Source organism: Panthera tigris, chromosome C2, assembly GCF_018350195.1.
Source record: "Panthera tigris isolate Pti1 chromosome C2, P.tigris_Pti1_mat1.1, whole genome shotgun sequence".
Lineage (NCBI taxonomy): Eukaryota > Metazoa > Chordata > Mammalia > Carnivora > Felidae > Panthera > Panthera tigris.
The window spans coordinates 13,005,571-13,022,604 of record NC_056668.1 but is presented as its reverse complement, the minus strand read 5'-3'; the positions used below and the strand labels follow the sequence as shown (position 1 = coordinate 13,022,604).

The 17,034-nt window shown below is 46.0% G+C and overlaps 1 protein-coding gene across 1 annotated transcript in view; it reads left to right on the top strand.

Moving 5' to 3' along the window:
- HUNK (hormonally up-regulated Neu-associated kinase) overlaps window positions 1-17,034 on the top strand; it is a 110,625-nt gene that overhangs the window by 46,838 nt on the left and 46,753 nt on the right. The window contains exon 3 of the mRNA XM_042956646.1: window positions 11,452-11,507. Coding sequence (XP_042812580.1) covers window positions 11,452-11,507 — 56 coding nt within the window. The remainder of the gene's footprint in view (window positions 1-11,451; window positions 11,508-17,034) is intronic.

Sequence of the window (17,034 nt, the reverse complement as noted above, 5' to 3'; positions counted from 1 at the left end):
GAGAGAGAGAGCGAGAGCGAGAGTGAGAGAGAGAGAGAAAGAGAGAGAGAGAATCCCCAGCAGGCTCCACACTGTCAGCACAGAGCCCGGCAGGGGGTTCAGGCTTAGGAACCTCAAGATCATGTCCTGAGCTGAGAGAGATTATGAGTCGGACGCTTAACCGACAGAGCCAGCCGGGGCCCCAGTAGACACATATTTTTAAAAATTCAGCTTCTAACGGTGTGTTTTATGTGTTTGAAAGCCATTCATATTCTGATCAGTGAAGAAAGCAGCTGTAGGCCTTTAATTAACGGAGCTTGTAGGCTTTCAAGGTGAAGAGGGCCTTTCCTTACTAATGGGATTGGATGGTCTACCCCGTGGTGCTTAAGCCTGTGGACACGGTGGGGGAGGTCCCCTGGCTCAGAGCGATTCCAGGGCCTTGGCCAGGCATCATTCAGGCAGATCGGTTCCTCACTGAGGTGACAGTCTCTCCGTGTACATGTTTTCTTAGTCACACATGTTGTCATGAAATCACGCCTCATTGGAACTCTTCGAGTTCCGGTCAGCAGGGAAGGGAATGTTGGGAAATTTTAAGGGAATAACACTATTTGTGGCTCTTTCCATCAATACCCTGGTGCGGCCTGCCGTGTCACAGCTCTGCCCTTATAGGAGAACAATGGCCGTGAGTGTGCCTGGTTGTAGCTTTGTTTACTAAGGAGACAAAGGCAGAGACCTCACGAATGAATCAGCTTGGGTTACTGACTCTGCTGGTCAGAGTGGCAAATAGAACGGGGGGTCCAAGCTTTCTGCAGGTCTCGGGGTGTCATTACAAGGGTTTTGAGCTGTCAAAAACCAGCTGAGCGCCCAGCTTCGCAGGATCCTGAGGACAACAAAGGGAAATCCAGTGCATGCTCACTGTCTTCTCCCGCAGGAAATTCTCAACAACGCTTTTAAAGTCATTTTAACAGATTCCCATCCCTCTCGGCACAATTACTGTCAGGACGTCAAAGGAATGAATTTAATCATGTTTTGATAGCAAAGACGGTGTGCTTTTCTTCCTCTGATCTCTGACATTCTCCTTCTTTCTCTGTCCTTGGAAAGGCGTTCATAAGCCGGCGATGGTAGAGGCTCAGATCTTTCAAAGTTAGGGGAGTTTGGAAACATAGGTGTCGTTGAGGGAGGAGTCCTTTGTTTTTCTCTCTGGCGATCATGTTAATGAGTGCCAGTGCGCACGGACGTGGGTGGTTAGGTGGTGGAGACATCACAGGAACATGATCGTGCAGGAGAGACTCATGGGCTGACTCTAGCTGAATGTCTTGACTTTCCCAAATTCCGTACCACTAACAGCATACATGACCCGGTCACCGCTGGTATAGCCTTTACTGTAGCCCTTTCCCATGGTGGCAGTTTCTCTCCTGTAGGTTGCAAAGAAGAAATGGATTTCTTTTTCTTTCTTTCTTTCTTTTTTGTATTTACCAGGTTTTTAAATTATTTTTTTAATGTAATGTATTGTCACGTTGGCTAATGCACAGCGTATATGGTGTGCTCTTGGTTGTGGGGGTAGATTCCCATGATTCCCAGTGCTCATCCCAACAAGTGTTCTCCTCAATGCCCATCACCCATTCCCCCCCCCCATCAACCCTCAGTTTGTTGCCTCCCTCTCTGTTTGAAACTGTTGTTTCATAAATTATTTTGAAGTTAGATTTTTCAAATGAATAAAAGAGTATGGTATTTCAGAGATGCCCTGGGAGTCCCTCGTGGGAAGATTTCTGAGCAAGTAGACTGGATCATCCCAAAAGGATTTAGGGTGAGTTTTGGTGACTGTGCCTGTCCAGTGATTTAAAGGGCTTTTGGTTAGTGTGGTAGAGGATGCTCTAACAGCACAGTTCCTGATTAGGCTGATACTATATCCTTGTATTCTCATCAGCTTAATGCTTGGCAAAGCCCTTGTTTCCTGTGATATGAAATCTAAATATTTAATTATCTACTCGGAACTACTGAAATATCCTTTACAGGAAGGAAATCTTTAAAAATCATGTAAATATTGTAAGCAGAAAAAGAGAAAAGGAAACTAAAGCTGTATATAGCAAGATTCCCTTAGCAGCCGGCAGAGAAATTCATTTTACACTGGGCCTGCCGGCTCCTTTGTCTTTTGCTATAGTAGGGCTGTGGCTGACTTTTACAAAAGTAGAGCATGGTCTGATTTCTTCCTTACTCCGTGTTAGGATGGCCTGAGAAAACTCCACGTTTAAAATATAACGATTTTTTTTTTTTCTCTCTCTCAAACGTGCTTGCCCAGCATGGTGCCCAAACCTGATGATCTGCCTGTTGTATATAGAGCGTTGACTCTTAACATCAGTCAGTGAAAAGTGTGATTCCGCGGACAGGCTAATTTGAGATTCATCGGTTCATTCAAAATAACAAAGTCCAATCAAACCGTACAGACAAAACGTAACAGTGTAACACAATACCGCCATCCCTGAGGAGGAAGAGAGGAGCCGAGGGGGCCCGCAGGACCAGGGCTGAGAGACTCATGATCAAAGGGAGTGCGAGCCTGTGTTTGGATGTACGTCAACACTGCCACTCCCAGGGCCATGACCTTCCTCATTCATCAGTATCGGGAAAGGACTCTCTCCGCTCAAGAGGAATATGGTGGAAGAGAAGGGACACTCCTTTGTTCTCTTGGGCCTGACAAGAAGCAGGCACACCACGCAGTGGTGGGGCATTGAGTTCTTTTAACTTTCAGGTTTTCTTGGAGAGGGGAGGGCAGGAAAGGTGGACAAGGAGGGGGTGACTTCTGCTTACATTCAGCAACTGTTTGGGATCCCTGGGCCTTCTGCTGAGAGACCGCACATATCTGGAGACGCTGGTCACATTTAGCAAAGGTTTTGTGTTGAGCTGGGTTTAAAAAATCGGATCGGAACTACGAGATTTCACAAAGCTCTAACGCAGCAACTTTATGGAGCGGGTTGCAGGGTGATCAGCGGCGTTGATTCCGAAGCCAGACCGCCTGCACCCACGTGCTGGTTCTGCCACTTAAAAGCTGCCCTGGGCAAATCGCTCAGGCTTATGTGCCTCTCTACACAATAGGGATAATGGGTCATCCACTTCACGTGGTTGTCATGAGGATTCAATTAGTCCATTCACGTTAAGTGTCCAAACTGAGGCAGTAAGTATGGAGTACCTCATCCCGCCCTGCTCATTCTTCAGGTCCTTGTTCTAAGATCACCTCCTCCAGGAGGCTCTCCAGGCTAGGTCCCTGGTCCTAGACGCACACTGCATTTCTACTTTGCATTCCAAACTTTTCAAACGGTAGCTTTCTTGTTTGGTATCTGTTTTCTGCACAGGCCACAGGTAGCCCAGCATGCAGCCCAGTAAGCATACAGCAAGACTTTGTGGAATGAATGAAGGCCAGTTGAATGACTATAGCTAGTGTCAGAGTTAGCACTGGGATGGAGGCTTTTTGGCAGCCAGTTCATTCTGGAATATTCCATATCGTCCCTAGAATATCAAAGGAGTTTCCAGGCGCCTAGGTGGCTCAGTCGGTTAAATGTCCCAACTCTTGGGTGTCGGTTCAATGCAGAGCTTGCTTGGGACTCTCCTTCTCTCTTGGGTCCTCCCCTGCTCGTTCCCTTCCCCTCTCTCTCAAAAATAAGTAAACTTAAAAAAAAAAAAAGGCAAAAATAAAAGGGGGCGTTTCTTCATTGACTCAGTACCAGTTTGTTTATTTTTCGGGTCCCAATTTGTAGAGTATCATCTTTTTAGTGAGTGAGTAGCTCTTTCACTTTATAAACAGTTCATATCTGGAGCATTGTAGGAATTCAATAAAGGTTTCATTTTGAATAAATAAATCAGGTACGTGCTTCACAAATGATTCTTGTGTTTTATCAGAATGCCCATATTGTAAGTAAATCAGTGATTAAGAAATCATTTGCTTTTAATACAGTGCTTTTGAAGATAAACCTAACCCCCCCAAAACTCGTTTCCTGCAAAATGCCTATGGCCTTGGGGAGTTAGGTGCTTTTCTTGGATGCTTGATTCTTTTTTTTTTTTTATTTAAAAAAAATTTTTTTTTAAAAGAGAGAGACAGAGCATGAATGGGGGAGGGTCAGAGAGAAGGAGACACAGAATCTGAAACAGGCTCCAGGCTCTGAGCTGTCAGCACAGAGCCCGACGCGGGGCTCGAACTCACGGACCGCGAGATCATGACCTGAGCCGAAGTTGGCTGCTTAACCGACTGAGCCACCCAGGCGCCCCTTGGATGCTTTATTCTTAGCTTATTGCTAAAATCAATCTCCACAGGCACCAATGTCTCCTCCAGACCTGATCCTGTATGAGCTTGCTCTGGCCACCCCCTGGGCTCTTTCTCTCTGACCTTTCCGTGGAGGGCTAATGGCCCCCAGTGCTGTTTGCTTATCACCCAATTAATCACCTTTTTAAGTCTTTTCTGGGCTCTCCTCCAGAGGAGGGCACTTGGTCTTAGCACCTTTATTATCCTCATCTCTGCCAATGGTAGGTTAGCCTGGGAGTGGCCACAAGACACTGGGGCTCAGTTTCCCTCCTGCTAAGGGCCCTGCCAGGTAGCCACTCTTGGGACGCCGTTTTTCAAACCAGAATCAGATGCTCGGAGTTTAAACTACTTGCCCAGGGCCACGGGACGGTCAGTTAGAGAGCCTGTCCATCCTTGTCTCCAGCTGCCAGGTCTGGGGCCGAGACTGTGCTCAGCGTCTCTGCCCCGGGTCGCTGCCCCCCTCTTGGAGGCGCCTTGTGCTCAGGTCTTCACTTCCATCTTTTGTCTCCACCCGAGTGGCACCTGGGGTCTCTGTGACTTGGCCTGAGGTTTGTTAGGGGCTTGACCTTTGACCGTACCGGCTGGAAAGGGCCTTGGGGAGGCCGGCGGAGAGCCCCTTCCCTCACTTCCTCCCCAGTGTTCTGGGTGTATGTGCGTGCACGCAAGTGCGCTCACGTGTGCACGCGTGTACACACTCACCTACATACACATAAGCATGCACACATGAGCATGCACACATGCACATATGCATGCAATACCACACGCACGCCCTCACGCCCGCTCACGTGCACACACGCACGCCTACACGCACGCACACACACATGCATGCCCACGTACACAATGATCATCCGTGCACACACATACGAGCACGCAGACATGGCCACCCACAGGCACACCTGTGCAGGCACACACGCCCACTCTCCACCTCCCCAGTACTCTCCTGGCCGCCTTCCCTGAAGGGTCCCAGCGGCTGCTTCTCCTCTCCTCACACACTGAGCGCCAGGACCCCTTATGTTTGTTATGGCAACAGAGCCCTCCCCAAAGCACACCCCTCTGTCTGGGAGGGCTGTGGCTGGAGTTCTTGGCGGCTGGCCTCCAAACCTTGGAAGGTTTGGAGGTTACCATCGTTCAAGAAATGCAAGGAGAGTTTGGGTGAGTGGGTGGGTGCAGGGGGAAGGAAGGCGAGGGGCACGCTTGGTAGCTTGTGGGTGGACCTTTAATTGCTAGTCACGGCCTGGCCCGTTGGAGCTTGTGCTTTTGAAATAAACTAGAACAAAGGGCTGGTGATTAGGGCTCTCCCCTCGGGCCCTCTCAGTCTCCGGAGAAACACCCATCAACCCCTCTCAGTCTCCCCCTTCCCCAAGCTTAGTAGAGACGGAGAGACCCGGTGTCAGGTCTCCAGAGCTCTGTGATGATGAGGCCCTTGGGCATTGCTCCTGGAACAGCCCGGTGTCCAGAGAAGGCTCTGTGCCTGGGCCCCTGGTGGCCTTTTGTGGGCCAAGCTCCCTCCTTTGTTCCCAAGACACACAGTAATTGCTTTTGGTAAATTCTCAAGACTCAGGCGCCCCGCCCCAACACTGTCCAGGTAACCCGATCCTCTGGTGCCCCCTTGTATTAGGCCACGCCCCATCCCCTCTCTCTGTCTCCTCTTTGAAGCCCCTTTGGCCAAGAAAAAGCTGTCTTCACCACCCCCTGCCCGCTCCCGCCATCCAGGGACCACTTTCTTTCCTTCTCTTCTCTTCCGAGGCTTAAGTTCACTCCGAAGTTGCAGTTTGCCAGCCACAGGGAAGACCCGCTCACACTGCAAGACTGTGGGAGGAGCCTCCTACTTCTCTCTCCCCTCAATAAAGTGATGAATCTTATCGAGGGACACTGCTGTGAAATTGAGGATTGCCTCCCTCATCAAGTGCGAACCAGTCCGCTGTCAGAACGTTCCTTCCCAAATGGCAAATCTCACGCTTACCAGAGCCAAATATCTTGTTCTCGGGGATGGGGCTAGTGTAAGTAGCATCTTTTCACAGGGACCACAGGGAGGTTTTCTGGATAACAGAGGCCTGCCAGTATTTTTGTTTGTTTTTAAAAAGATGCAGTGAAATATGCTACCGCTAAAACCTTATGGATAGATTCATCCCTCTTATTATTCAAGAAGATGTCTTTCAATTTTGTGGTCTCCTGGGAATATTTGTGGTCTCTGGGGTCAGTTGTTGAAGAGCTGGGCAGAGGGTCTGAATGGTCCACTGTGCCGAATGGGGCTCGTAATTAATTTCAGGTGGTAAGCGTTCCCCGAAGTGAACATCCTGAGTGAGGCACTTGCTTGTAGTGGTAACATTCCTAGTACTGATCTCCTAGGAGGGGAGAAAAATATCCAAAAGCTACTTTTAAAGAGTTAATAGATTTTATATTTTTTTTAGAGCAGTTTTAGGGTTACAGAAAAATGGTGCTGAAATGTAGAGTTCCCATATGCCTTCCCACCCCCCTTCCGCATGGTTTTCCCGGTTAATATCTTGTGATAGCGTAGTACATTTATTAGAATTGATGGACCAATGTTGATGCATTATCATTAGCTTACGCCCATAGTTTACATTAGGGTTCTCTCCGCCCTGTGCAGTTCTGTGGATTTTGACAAATGCCTGATGTCAGCATCATAATAACTTCGCCACCTATGAAAATTATGGGCCACCTCTTCTCCTCCTCCTCCTTCAGGCAACCACGGATCTTTTTACTGCCTCCGTGGTTTTGCCTTTTCCAGAAGGTCATATGGTTGGAATCACACAGTACGTAGCCCTTTTCAGATTGGCATCTTTCACTCAATCATATGCATTTAGGTTCCTCCGTGGCTTTTCATGACTTGGTAGCTCATTTCTTCTTATTGCTGAATTAACTTTCCCTTGTCTGGGTGGATCACCCAGTTTGTTTACCCATTCATCTCCTGGTGGATAGGGCTTGGTTGCTTCCAGGGTTTGGTAATTATGAATAAAGCTCCTATGAACATTCCTGTCCACAAGTTTCGGATTCTTGGGGCACCTGGCTGGCACCGTCGGTTGAGCATCCCAACTCCCGACTTCAGCTCAAGTCATGATCCCAGGTTTGTGGGATCAAGTGCCACGTAGGCCTCCGTATTGAGCGTGGAGCCTGCTTAAGATTCTCTCTTTCCCTCTCCTGTAAAAAAAATAAAGTAAAATAAGTTTTTGACTCTTTTGGGTAAATACCGATGCAAAAGCTACTTTTAAAAACATGATGTTAAAGCCTTTCTTCCTGAAGAGAAGGAAAGTATTCTCCCCCTCCTTCTAGATGTATTTCAAGACAAGGCAGAAGGTAGCAATAGATAAAGCCAGAAGTTGTGGAATGTTCCTTTCATTTGGGTAGATGAGGTACACTCCTTTCCTGAACAGAGTCTAATGTAGCTCACCTTTAGTCCTGGAAGGTTTAGGCAGTCCGAAACAGAAACATTGACAGAAGGGTAATAAATAGGTAAACAACCGAGTAACAGGTTTGTTCTGAGCGTTTGTCCTAAGGGTAGGTACTATGGGATGCGGTGGGTAGAAATGAAAACTGATTATATTTTTCTCACTTTGCCCAACAATTACATTTTATACTTACTCCCCTGGTTTTATGACATTTCCCCAGTTTCAAAAGTGGGCATTTTTTTCCCTCTTTTGCATTTTTTCTTATTTTTAGTCTTCCATTTATATCATTCTTCTCATCATTGTGGTTGTTCACTAGGCTTTTGTGGGCCCAGAATTATCCAGCTTAGCTTTATAATTCTTGGCAGTTGCTTTCTTATACCTCACCTCTCTCAATTGTTTTTCTCCATAGTGTATGTTCTGAACCAAATTTCTCCTTTAATGCCTTAGTGTGGCTTCCATTCTTTCCAGGGAAAGAGGTTTAATTTCGCTGGAAACAAACTGTGGCCTTCCTTTAGATTTAAATAGCACAGCTGCTTTATAATCAGTTTGCACAGGATCACAGTTTGGGCTATTGCTGGCCCAGTGTTTTGTGTGTACGTGCAGTTTTTTTGGAATTACCGTAAATGCTTGAATAGAAGGTCAAATTAGATCATGTCCTACTTCTCTTCAGAAAAGAGGAAGTGTCTAATTTTCAACAACAAAGTACTAGCTAGAAAAGACCCATTAACCTTGACTCACTTAGGACTTTTGGGAGCTTTAGAAGTCACCCGAGGAAACAAATAGAAAGGCAGGCCAGGACGTTTTACACGGCTTTAATAATAACTTTCAGGGTCATAACCTCACAGTTGTGAGGGTCTGCGACAACTCTAAAAACAATTCACCCGAGTTGTTGATTTGCAGAGATTTTAAATGGGTGCCTATTATTCACATGGCTTGTGCTGAGACTACCCGCCAGTATTCACAAAGTGCGTTATCACAAACATCCAGTCCACCGCAAGGTCATGCGACCCTGGTAACACCAAAGGAAGGCTCTGTCATCCCTGTCCTGACTGTGACAAGTTTCAGTAAAATTGTTTCATGAAAGGTGAGGGTGTAGGAACAATATTTCTAAAGTTAACATTATGTTATATGCTCTTAAAGATAAATAGAATGATCATTTGGTAAATCCATTGCGTTTTTAAAAATTACATATGTGTCTTTTCCAAAACCCTTTTTCTGAGGAACAGGGTCTTCCCATTGGAAAAATGAGGGGGAGATTACCTTATATTTGGGGTCACCCTGTATTTGGACATACGTGATACATTTTATTTTTTTAATGTTTTTAAAAAAATTTCTTTATTTGTTTTTGAGAGAGAGACAGACAGAGAGCAAGTGGGGGAGAGGCAGAGACAGAAAAGAGGGAGACACAGAATCCGAAGCAGGCTCCAGGCTCGGAGCTGTCAGCACAGAGCCTGACGTGGGGCTTGAACCCATGAACTGTGAGATCATGACCTGAGCCAAAGTCAGACGCTTTACCGACTGAGCCGCCCAGGCGCCCCTCCATGATCCCTTTTAAAGGCTGACATAGGTTTTATATAGTCTGTGCATTGTTTCCACTGGATTGAAGCGAAGGGACACAGTTCTTCCTCCCGTTGGTGGGTGCATGTGGGTGGGGGGATATCCATATGCCCTAGCTGTAGCTTTCAAAGCAGACCTCCCCTTTCTCATCCAAGTATGCAGCCCTAAAGCTACCAGCCACCTCCCAATTTTGAAAGACGTTGGATGTTTTATAGAGCTCACCTTTTTTTCTCACTTGACTCCTTTTCTTCTCCCAATTTGAAATGCTTCCCTTTATTGTTCCTGTGACAACTGTGTCCGGGGCTTTCCCCCCCCCCCCCCCCCCTTCACCAGCATGTTGTCCTTGGTTCTTCTCCCCAACCCCCAATCTCCTCCCCCCCCCCCCCCCCCCCCCCCCCCCGCCCTTCATCCTCTCCCTGGGCAATCTCCTGTCCTTTCAAGGCTCAGCTCCCCAACTGAGGTTGAAAATTGGTAGTTTGCCGGAGGTAACTTGCCTGCAAGTTTGGCCTATGCAATGTGGCTGTTACTGTTTTAAATGTGAATTTGTTGCCAACATTTAAAAATTGGGATAAAGTCCAGATTGCTAGATTCTCTTGGAGAAAATGATGAGCTGGCGGTGTTGGGACTGAGCTGTGAGCAACTGTCCCCGTTAAATGGGACACTGCTTTCCCGTTTACCAAAAGCCCTAGCAAAAGCTCCCTTTTGTCTCATGACTTTGACGTAGTATTATCGGTTGCCATTTTTGCTTATCATGACTCTGCTATTCTATTCCTTTGGTAGAGATATGAGGAAGAAGGATTTCTTTTGCCTGTGCCTCTGTTCAAAAGTGGGAAAAATAAACTAGACCAAGAATGCTGTGTGTTTCAAAACAGTGGAATAGAGCATGTGTGTGTGTGTGTGTGTGTGTGTATGTAAAAGAATATTCCTGCATATCTAATACTCAAGGTGTGCCTGAGTGGACAGGCTACAACTTAAAGATGCTTGGACTGTAATCATCAGCCTCAATGGTTTTGATGACCACATGTATACTTTTGCTCCATTTTCTTCTTCCAAAATCCAAAACGATCTCTTTGGTAATGTAGATTCATTCGTACTTACTGAGTACCTGGGATGTACAAAGGCACTGGGGGTGCAGTGGTAAGCGGGGCAGACATGTTCCCTGCCCTCTGGGAGCTTACAGTCAGCTAACACAGATACCGCAGGCACCTCTCACTCAGCATGACCCTGAGTACACTTCTCCCTTCCCCCTCTTCAAGCCACCTTAGGGTCAATGATCACAGTCACCCACCGGTCCGTTAACAATCTTCATTCCATTTGCAAACTTAATTCCCTTTGGGCATGTAACAGTTAACATTTACTCAAGCATAGTATAAGGGATTAGGACCCTGACATCTTTGGAGTCCATTTTTCTGCCCACCGCAATACCTGCCTGCTTAAACAGATTATTCTTACCTGCCAATTTGTGGATGACACTGGGGCTCCAAGCATGGAGTTTGTAGGACTGATAAATTATGTCAGCTTTCAACATTTAAAAAAAATTATTTTTAATGTTTATTTATTATTGAGAGACAGAGAGACACTGAGCATGAGCAGGGAAGGGACAGAGAGAGGGAGACACAGAATCTGAAGCGGGCTCCAGGCTCTGAGCTGTCAGCACAGAGCCCGACGCGGGGCTCGAACTCACAAACTGCGAGATCACGACCTGAGCTGAAGTCAGATGCTCAACCAACTGAGCCACTCAGGTGCCCCGCAGTATTTATTTATTTATTTATTTATTTATTTATTTATTTATTTAGCACCTTCCCCAAATCTGTTCCTTCCCCGGGCTGGTGTTACTCACTGTCTCACAAACATGTGGCCACATGTGTATTTCTGCTCAGGCAGCGCCTGTCTTGAATGATGCCTTCCACTCTCTTCCAACCCCGTCTATTTAAATTCCAAGTTTCAGCTTTGATCCCACTTCTTCCGGAAACTTCTCATGATGTGTTCTGCCCTCAGTGCTCTCTGCTTTTCTGAAACCCTTTGGCTTCTTCGGCCTGCGGCAATTAATTATATCATGTTTATAAATATTTACTTACCGCTTGTGTGAGTTTTGGCAGAGAGCGTTTTGGGTTGGTTCAGAGCGGCTCTAAACGGTTTGTTTGCCTTCAGAAGCAAAATGTTATTCCACTATTTCAAATGTCTATCTGAAATATGCTGTGGTTTTGTTTATTTCAGGGACTTGAAGATAGAAAATTTGCTACTGGATGAAGACAATAATATCAAGCTGATTGGTATGACTTTAAAAAAATCTTTTTTCGGTTTATTTATTTATTTTTAAAGAGAGAGAGAGAGAGAGAGAGAGAGAGAGAGCATGAGTGGGGTAGGGGCAGAGAGAGAGGGAGAGAGAATTCTAAGCAGGCTCTGTGCTGACACAGCACAGAGTCCGACACAGGGCTTGAACCCCACGAACCATGAGATAATGACCTGAGCCGAAATTGAGTTGGATGCTCAGCCGACTGAGCCACCCAGTCCAGTCATCCATGTACGACTTTTTTTTTTTTTTAAGGCAAGACTATTTTTTTTTTTTTAACATTTATTTATTTTTGAGACAGAGAGAGAACATGAACAGGGGAGGGTCAGAGAAGGAGGGAGACACAGAATCTGAAACAGGCTCCAGGCTCTGAGCTGTCAGCACAGAGCCCGATGCGGGGCTCGAACCCACGGACCACGAGATCATGACCTGAGCCGAAGTCGGACGCTTAACCAACTGAGTCCCATGGCAAGACTATTCTTTAAGTGTTGTGTTGTCAATTCTCATTTATTGCTGGGTTATTGACTTTGAAAAGTATCCATAGTTTATTTCTAATCCCAGATAATACTCTCTCGATCATCTCCTTTACCTCCAATATTCAATAATGGTTTTGAAAATGAAAATTGCTTTTAATAATGAACATAATTAGGAAGGTAGATATACTGTAATGTGACCATAAGATGAATTTCACAGCTACAAATAAGTATTTGTTGGTTATGTGTTCTTGGGATTATTCAGACATCAGCTTTGTATAACTTCAGATAGATCTGAACTTTTAGAGGGGCTATTTTTATTTGGATTAAACATAAATTTAAAACTTCTTTTAAACATAAAACTTCTTTAAAACAGTGAAAAATGCTATTTAGTTCAGAAGTACTCCTCCTAGCTTAGCCATGGCTTAATTCACTTTTCAGTGAATACTGGGGTGCTGAAATCAAAGGGAACCCCAACTAACCTTCTGTTTTTATTATAATCTTTATTGAAGCCCCATTGTACATTGGTGGTTGTGCAGAGAGAAGTCCCCATAGAGGGATAATTTAGAAGGAAGGTAATCATAAGGAAGTTCCAGGATAGAGTGAGTCATAATTGGTTCATAATTCAGGGTCCATAAGTGAGTTCACTCCATGACTCATTTGTTAGAAGAATTCCGTTTTTGTTTGCCTGTATGATTGCTCTTGGCAAAAGTCTCATGGCATCATTTTTACACCCAGATGTTAGCGCCATCATCTGTTCCGCTCTTTCTTTCCTTTCCCACCTCAAGTGCAAGTAATTTCTTCCATCTCAATAGCCTGAAAAAGGCTTTATATTAGGAGGAAGGAGAAGGATCAATAGAATGTTGTGAATTTAACTTTCGTACCCAAGAAGGAATTTTGTTTGGCAAATACTGAAATCCATTTCTAGACTCTCCGAAACGTTATCATTCAAATAACCAGTTAGATTCTTTGGACTCACAATTGGCTCCCAAAACCCAGTAAAGAGGCAAGGGGCTGCTGGGACTCCAGACCCCTTGGCTGGGTAATTAAGCACCACTGATAGATGTTAACGAACGAATATACCGATTGTTAGAAAATTAACAAGGGGATACCAGTTTTTTTTTATTCCCCCAAAAGATTTTAAAGATGATGTTCTCTAAAACGGACAATTCAAAGAATTATTTTCTTATTGTTTCGCTCTTACATTTTAGTCGTCCTGAGGGCCAAATATGGAAGCGTTCAACAGGACAGCCGTTGACATGTCTGTAGGATGTCTTTCTGGTCCTTGTTTCTGGGATCTGTGGCATTAAGCAAAGGCCCGACCTGGTCGGGGGGTGGTGGGGAATGGAGGAAAGCGGATCGTTTAGGTTCTCTGGCAGGCTGACCTGTAACTTGCCTTCAGAAAATGTGGAGGTGACAGAGACGGAGTTGCCCTCACAGCAGCAGATTGTAAGGAAACAGGCCACGTGAAAGCCGGATGTACATTATATAGTAAAAGCTAAAATCACTCCCTTGCACCGCGCATCGTCCAGACTGAGGCTGGTAGCTCTAGCACGATGCCTTTCACCAGGGGGTGATGCTGTTTGCCACCTACAGCTTCTTTCCTTCCCTCTTGCCTCCCTCCCCTTCTGGGCTTGCTCTCTCTTTCTCCCCAAGCGATAGCCCTAGCTCATCATGTCTAAAACTAGAAATGTACTGTGGAATGAACAGTGTTGAAAAGCGCAGAAATTTTAATTGGGTGGAAGTTTGCTCAGAAGATTCTGGAAGAACCAATCTCTGTACCCAGTGGGATAGGTTTATAAGTAGTTCACAGATTGGCCCGGTAACAAACCCCTCTTAGAGTGGACCTGTAGAAGTAAGAGGAACATGATGTGCCTAAATGAGAGCCCACGGTTCCCCTTGAGGAGAGTGGGCTGGTGGCTCTTTAGATTCCAGGGACCCTTTTGTTCAAATGCCTCCAAGTCCTCACCGCTCAGCTTGGCAGCTGATTCGGGCACCCAAGCCAGGACTGAAGTGGGTTCTGTCAGAAACTGGGGTCAGAAACCACAGTTTTCCAAAACTGCTGGAAAGGAGGCTCTGATCACTGGATTTCCCATTATCTGCACTTTTATGTGGCTCCTGGTTCTCTCGTGAGCAGCAGCATAAACCAAAAGCCTTATCTCACATTTGTAATCAAAACAGACATTATAGTACCCCCCCCCCGCCAAGGGCAACTGGGCATTGCCTTGTGTTTACCAATATCTACATTTTCTTGTTTTTTCCCTATGGGTCAGTCACAAAGGCAATAACTGGGGGTGGGGGGTGCTGGAGGGAAGGAAGGCCCAGTGTCTCATACGTTTTCTTGCCTCCCCCCAATCCCCTTCCCTCTCCACCCCCTCCCCCCCCCCCCCAGCTTGGGCCATTTGGATCAAATGTTTCTATAACTGTCGTTTTGCAAGTTGAAAGCTCTTGAACCTTTTCTTCAAAGGAATTACCTGGTTGTTTTTTAAAGATGGATTACAGTTATTTCCATTTCCCCTTAATAGTTTCCTTTCTTTGAAATAATTTGGTTTAAATAAATGTACTTAAAGCTGCGTTTCAAATGAACTGGAGCTAACTGGGAGAAAGATCTGATTTCATCAAGATTTTTTTTTTTTCTTTCCACAAAAACAGTCTGATGTCTGATGGTTTAGGTGGTAATGGGAGAGCCCCAGCTGAGAACAGTTTTGCACCGCAGCGTTCACTTGGGCGTTTTGTGAGACTCATTTTGGAGCCTTCAGAAAACTGAAGATGTTTCGCTTATGTATGTTTGCCAGATCTAACTTGAGGCAGACCCATGTGACATACTGCAAGGCGGACTTCTCTCTAGTTTTCTCGATTCTGATTCCAGGCATATGCGTAAAATTTTAATAATTAGCCTTATGAGTGTGAAAAGGGCCGGTTATTTCTCTGCAATATATTTTAAATGAAACCCTTCTGGCTAGGTCAACACTAAGTCATTTAAAATGCAGATTTTATCTCCTCCACTCACCAGATCCTCTGCTAATTTATCTTCTTGAAACATTCCTCCAGATCCGGCAAGACACTGTGTTCTCGAGCTTGCCTGGGAGCAAAGGGTGGCGGGGGTGGGGGCGGGCGGGCGGGGGGGGGGGGGTGACCTGCTCTCTATCTTCTCCCTGCCCTCTTGGGATCAAGCATTTCTTTACAGACCGCAGTGGAGGCTTCAGTGACCTGAATGAGGCAGGTCCTTTGCTGTTAGCGGAACCCCATTGAGATTAGACACGGAGTCTTTTGGTTTCATGTCAGAAATCTAGAGATAGATTTTATGGGACTCCTAGGAGATTGGACCTTCTCACATGACTGTTTGTGAAACATCCCTTAAAATGTTGCCCTGAACAATACAATCTTTATTCCATGGTGCTCTTTACGCATTTGTTGTTTTATTAAAATTCCTTTAGGTTGATTTGCAAACCCAGAGCGTTTAAGCCACCGTCCAATTTCAAGCACGCTATGATTTTTCCTCTTACAAAAATACCCCCCTCCCTTTTTTTTCCCGTGTCGGTGATACTACAGGGTGAGGTCTGAGAATAGGGGCCCTCAGATCCTCTTGTACAGAGGTCTCCTACGGTGGGAAGCCAAGAGTCCTGTGGCTCTGGAAGGGGCCTTCTTGGGCAGGTTATGGGGGAACCTACTGGTGTGGGCTGGGCTGGGCGGGGGAAGGAAATGGGGGCCGGGCGGGGGTAGGTAGCAAAGGGAAGTTATGAGATAAAAAGATAGAATCATAAAAAACAAAAACAAAGGAAGAGCTAAAGGTGTCCACATCCATCCCTGGGTAGATTCTGGGTCTTCATCTTCAAGCCCAGGGCCTTCAAGAGTTTTCTGAGCTCTGCCTGTGGCGGCAGGGGGACGGGGTTCTCTTTGGGAACGCTCTGTCATTATACAGCCTAAGCCAGTGACTGTTGGGAGAGTTTCTGGTGGTGCACTTTGACCCATGGTGTGAGTCACTTCATGGCCTCACGGTTACTTCACACCGCGTCCCGTGTTCCTCTTTTCCTGAGCTATTACAGCGGTCATGTGCTTTGCAGGTGGAGACACGTTGGTCAAGGAGAAAACACAGTAGTGAAATCAGATAGAAGTCCTGCCAGTTGAGAAAGTACAGGGTTTTGTTCGAGACGTGGAGACAGTCCTGGCCACTGAGCCCTGTGGACAGAATCTCCTGTTTGGGGAACTAGAACCATAATATTTACATTGAAGTTCAAAGAGAAGCCATGATCTTTTTTTTTTTTTTTTTTTTTTTTTTTTTAGTAAGTTTATTTTCAGAGAAAGAGTGAATGCGAGTAGGGGGGAGGGGCAGAGAGAGGAAGCGAGAGAATCTCAGGCAGGCTCCGTGCTGTCAGCGCAGAGCCCAATGGGGGCTCAAACCATAAACCGTGAGACCTGAGCTGAAATCGAGAGTCAGATGCCCAACCGACAGAACCACCCAGGGGCCCCTAAGTCATCATCTTAATTCTGGGATCAGCAAAGATTCAGGGAAGGTATCAGATGAGGACCGAGACAGCTCTGATTACCTGTCAGTTGCCATATTCTTAGGCTCAAAAAAGTGAACACGAAACAAAAGGCTTTGGACGCAGCATAGCTTTGGACGCAGCGGCCTCTTCTGTGTTTTTCCCGTTTGCCGTAATCATCCGGGAACAAGGCAGTGCTATGATGTTGCTTAGTTCAGTTTTCATTGCTGTCTTCCTGGCGTTAGTTTTCCAGCCAACACTTAGCGTTTCTAAATCATTGGGTGTGTATTTTTTTCCCTCTTTAAATCCCCATACGTTGCCACATGCACAGGGAGCATTTTTAAGGGACTTGCATGAAATGAAAACATTGAACTGAACAAGTCAACTCTAAATGGTGGGATCACGTGTCACTTGGGGTGACTCTGACCCCAGCCAGGGAAAATGGATCTTTCTTCAGCTTTTTTCCCCACGTGGCCACTGGGAAGCCAGATTGCTGCCTCCAAGGCCTCTGTTCGTTCTCTCTTCCCGCCCCAGTCCTAGAAAGCGAAGC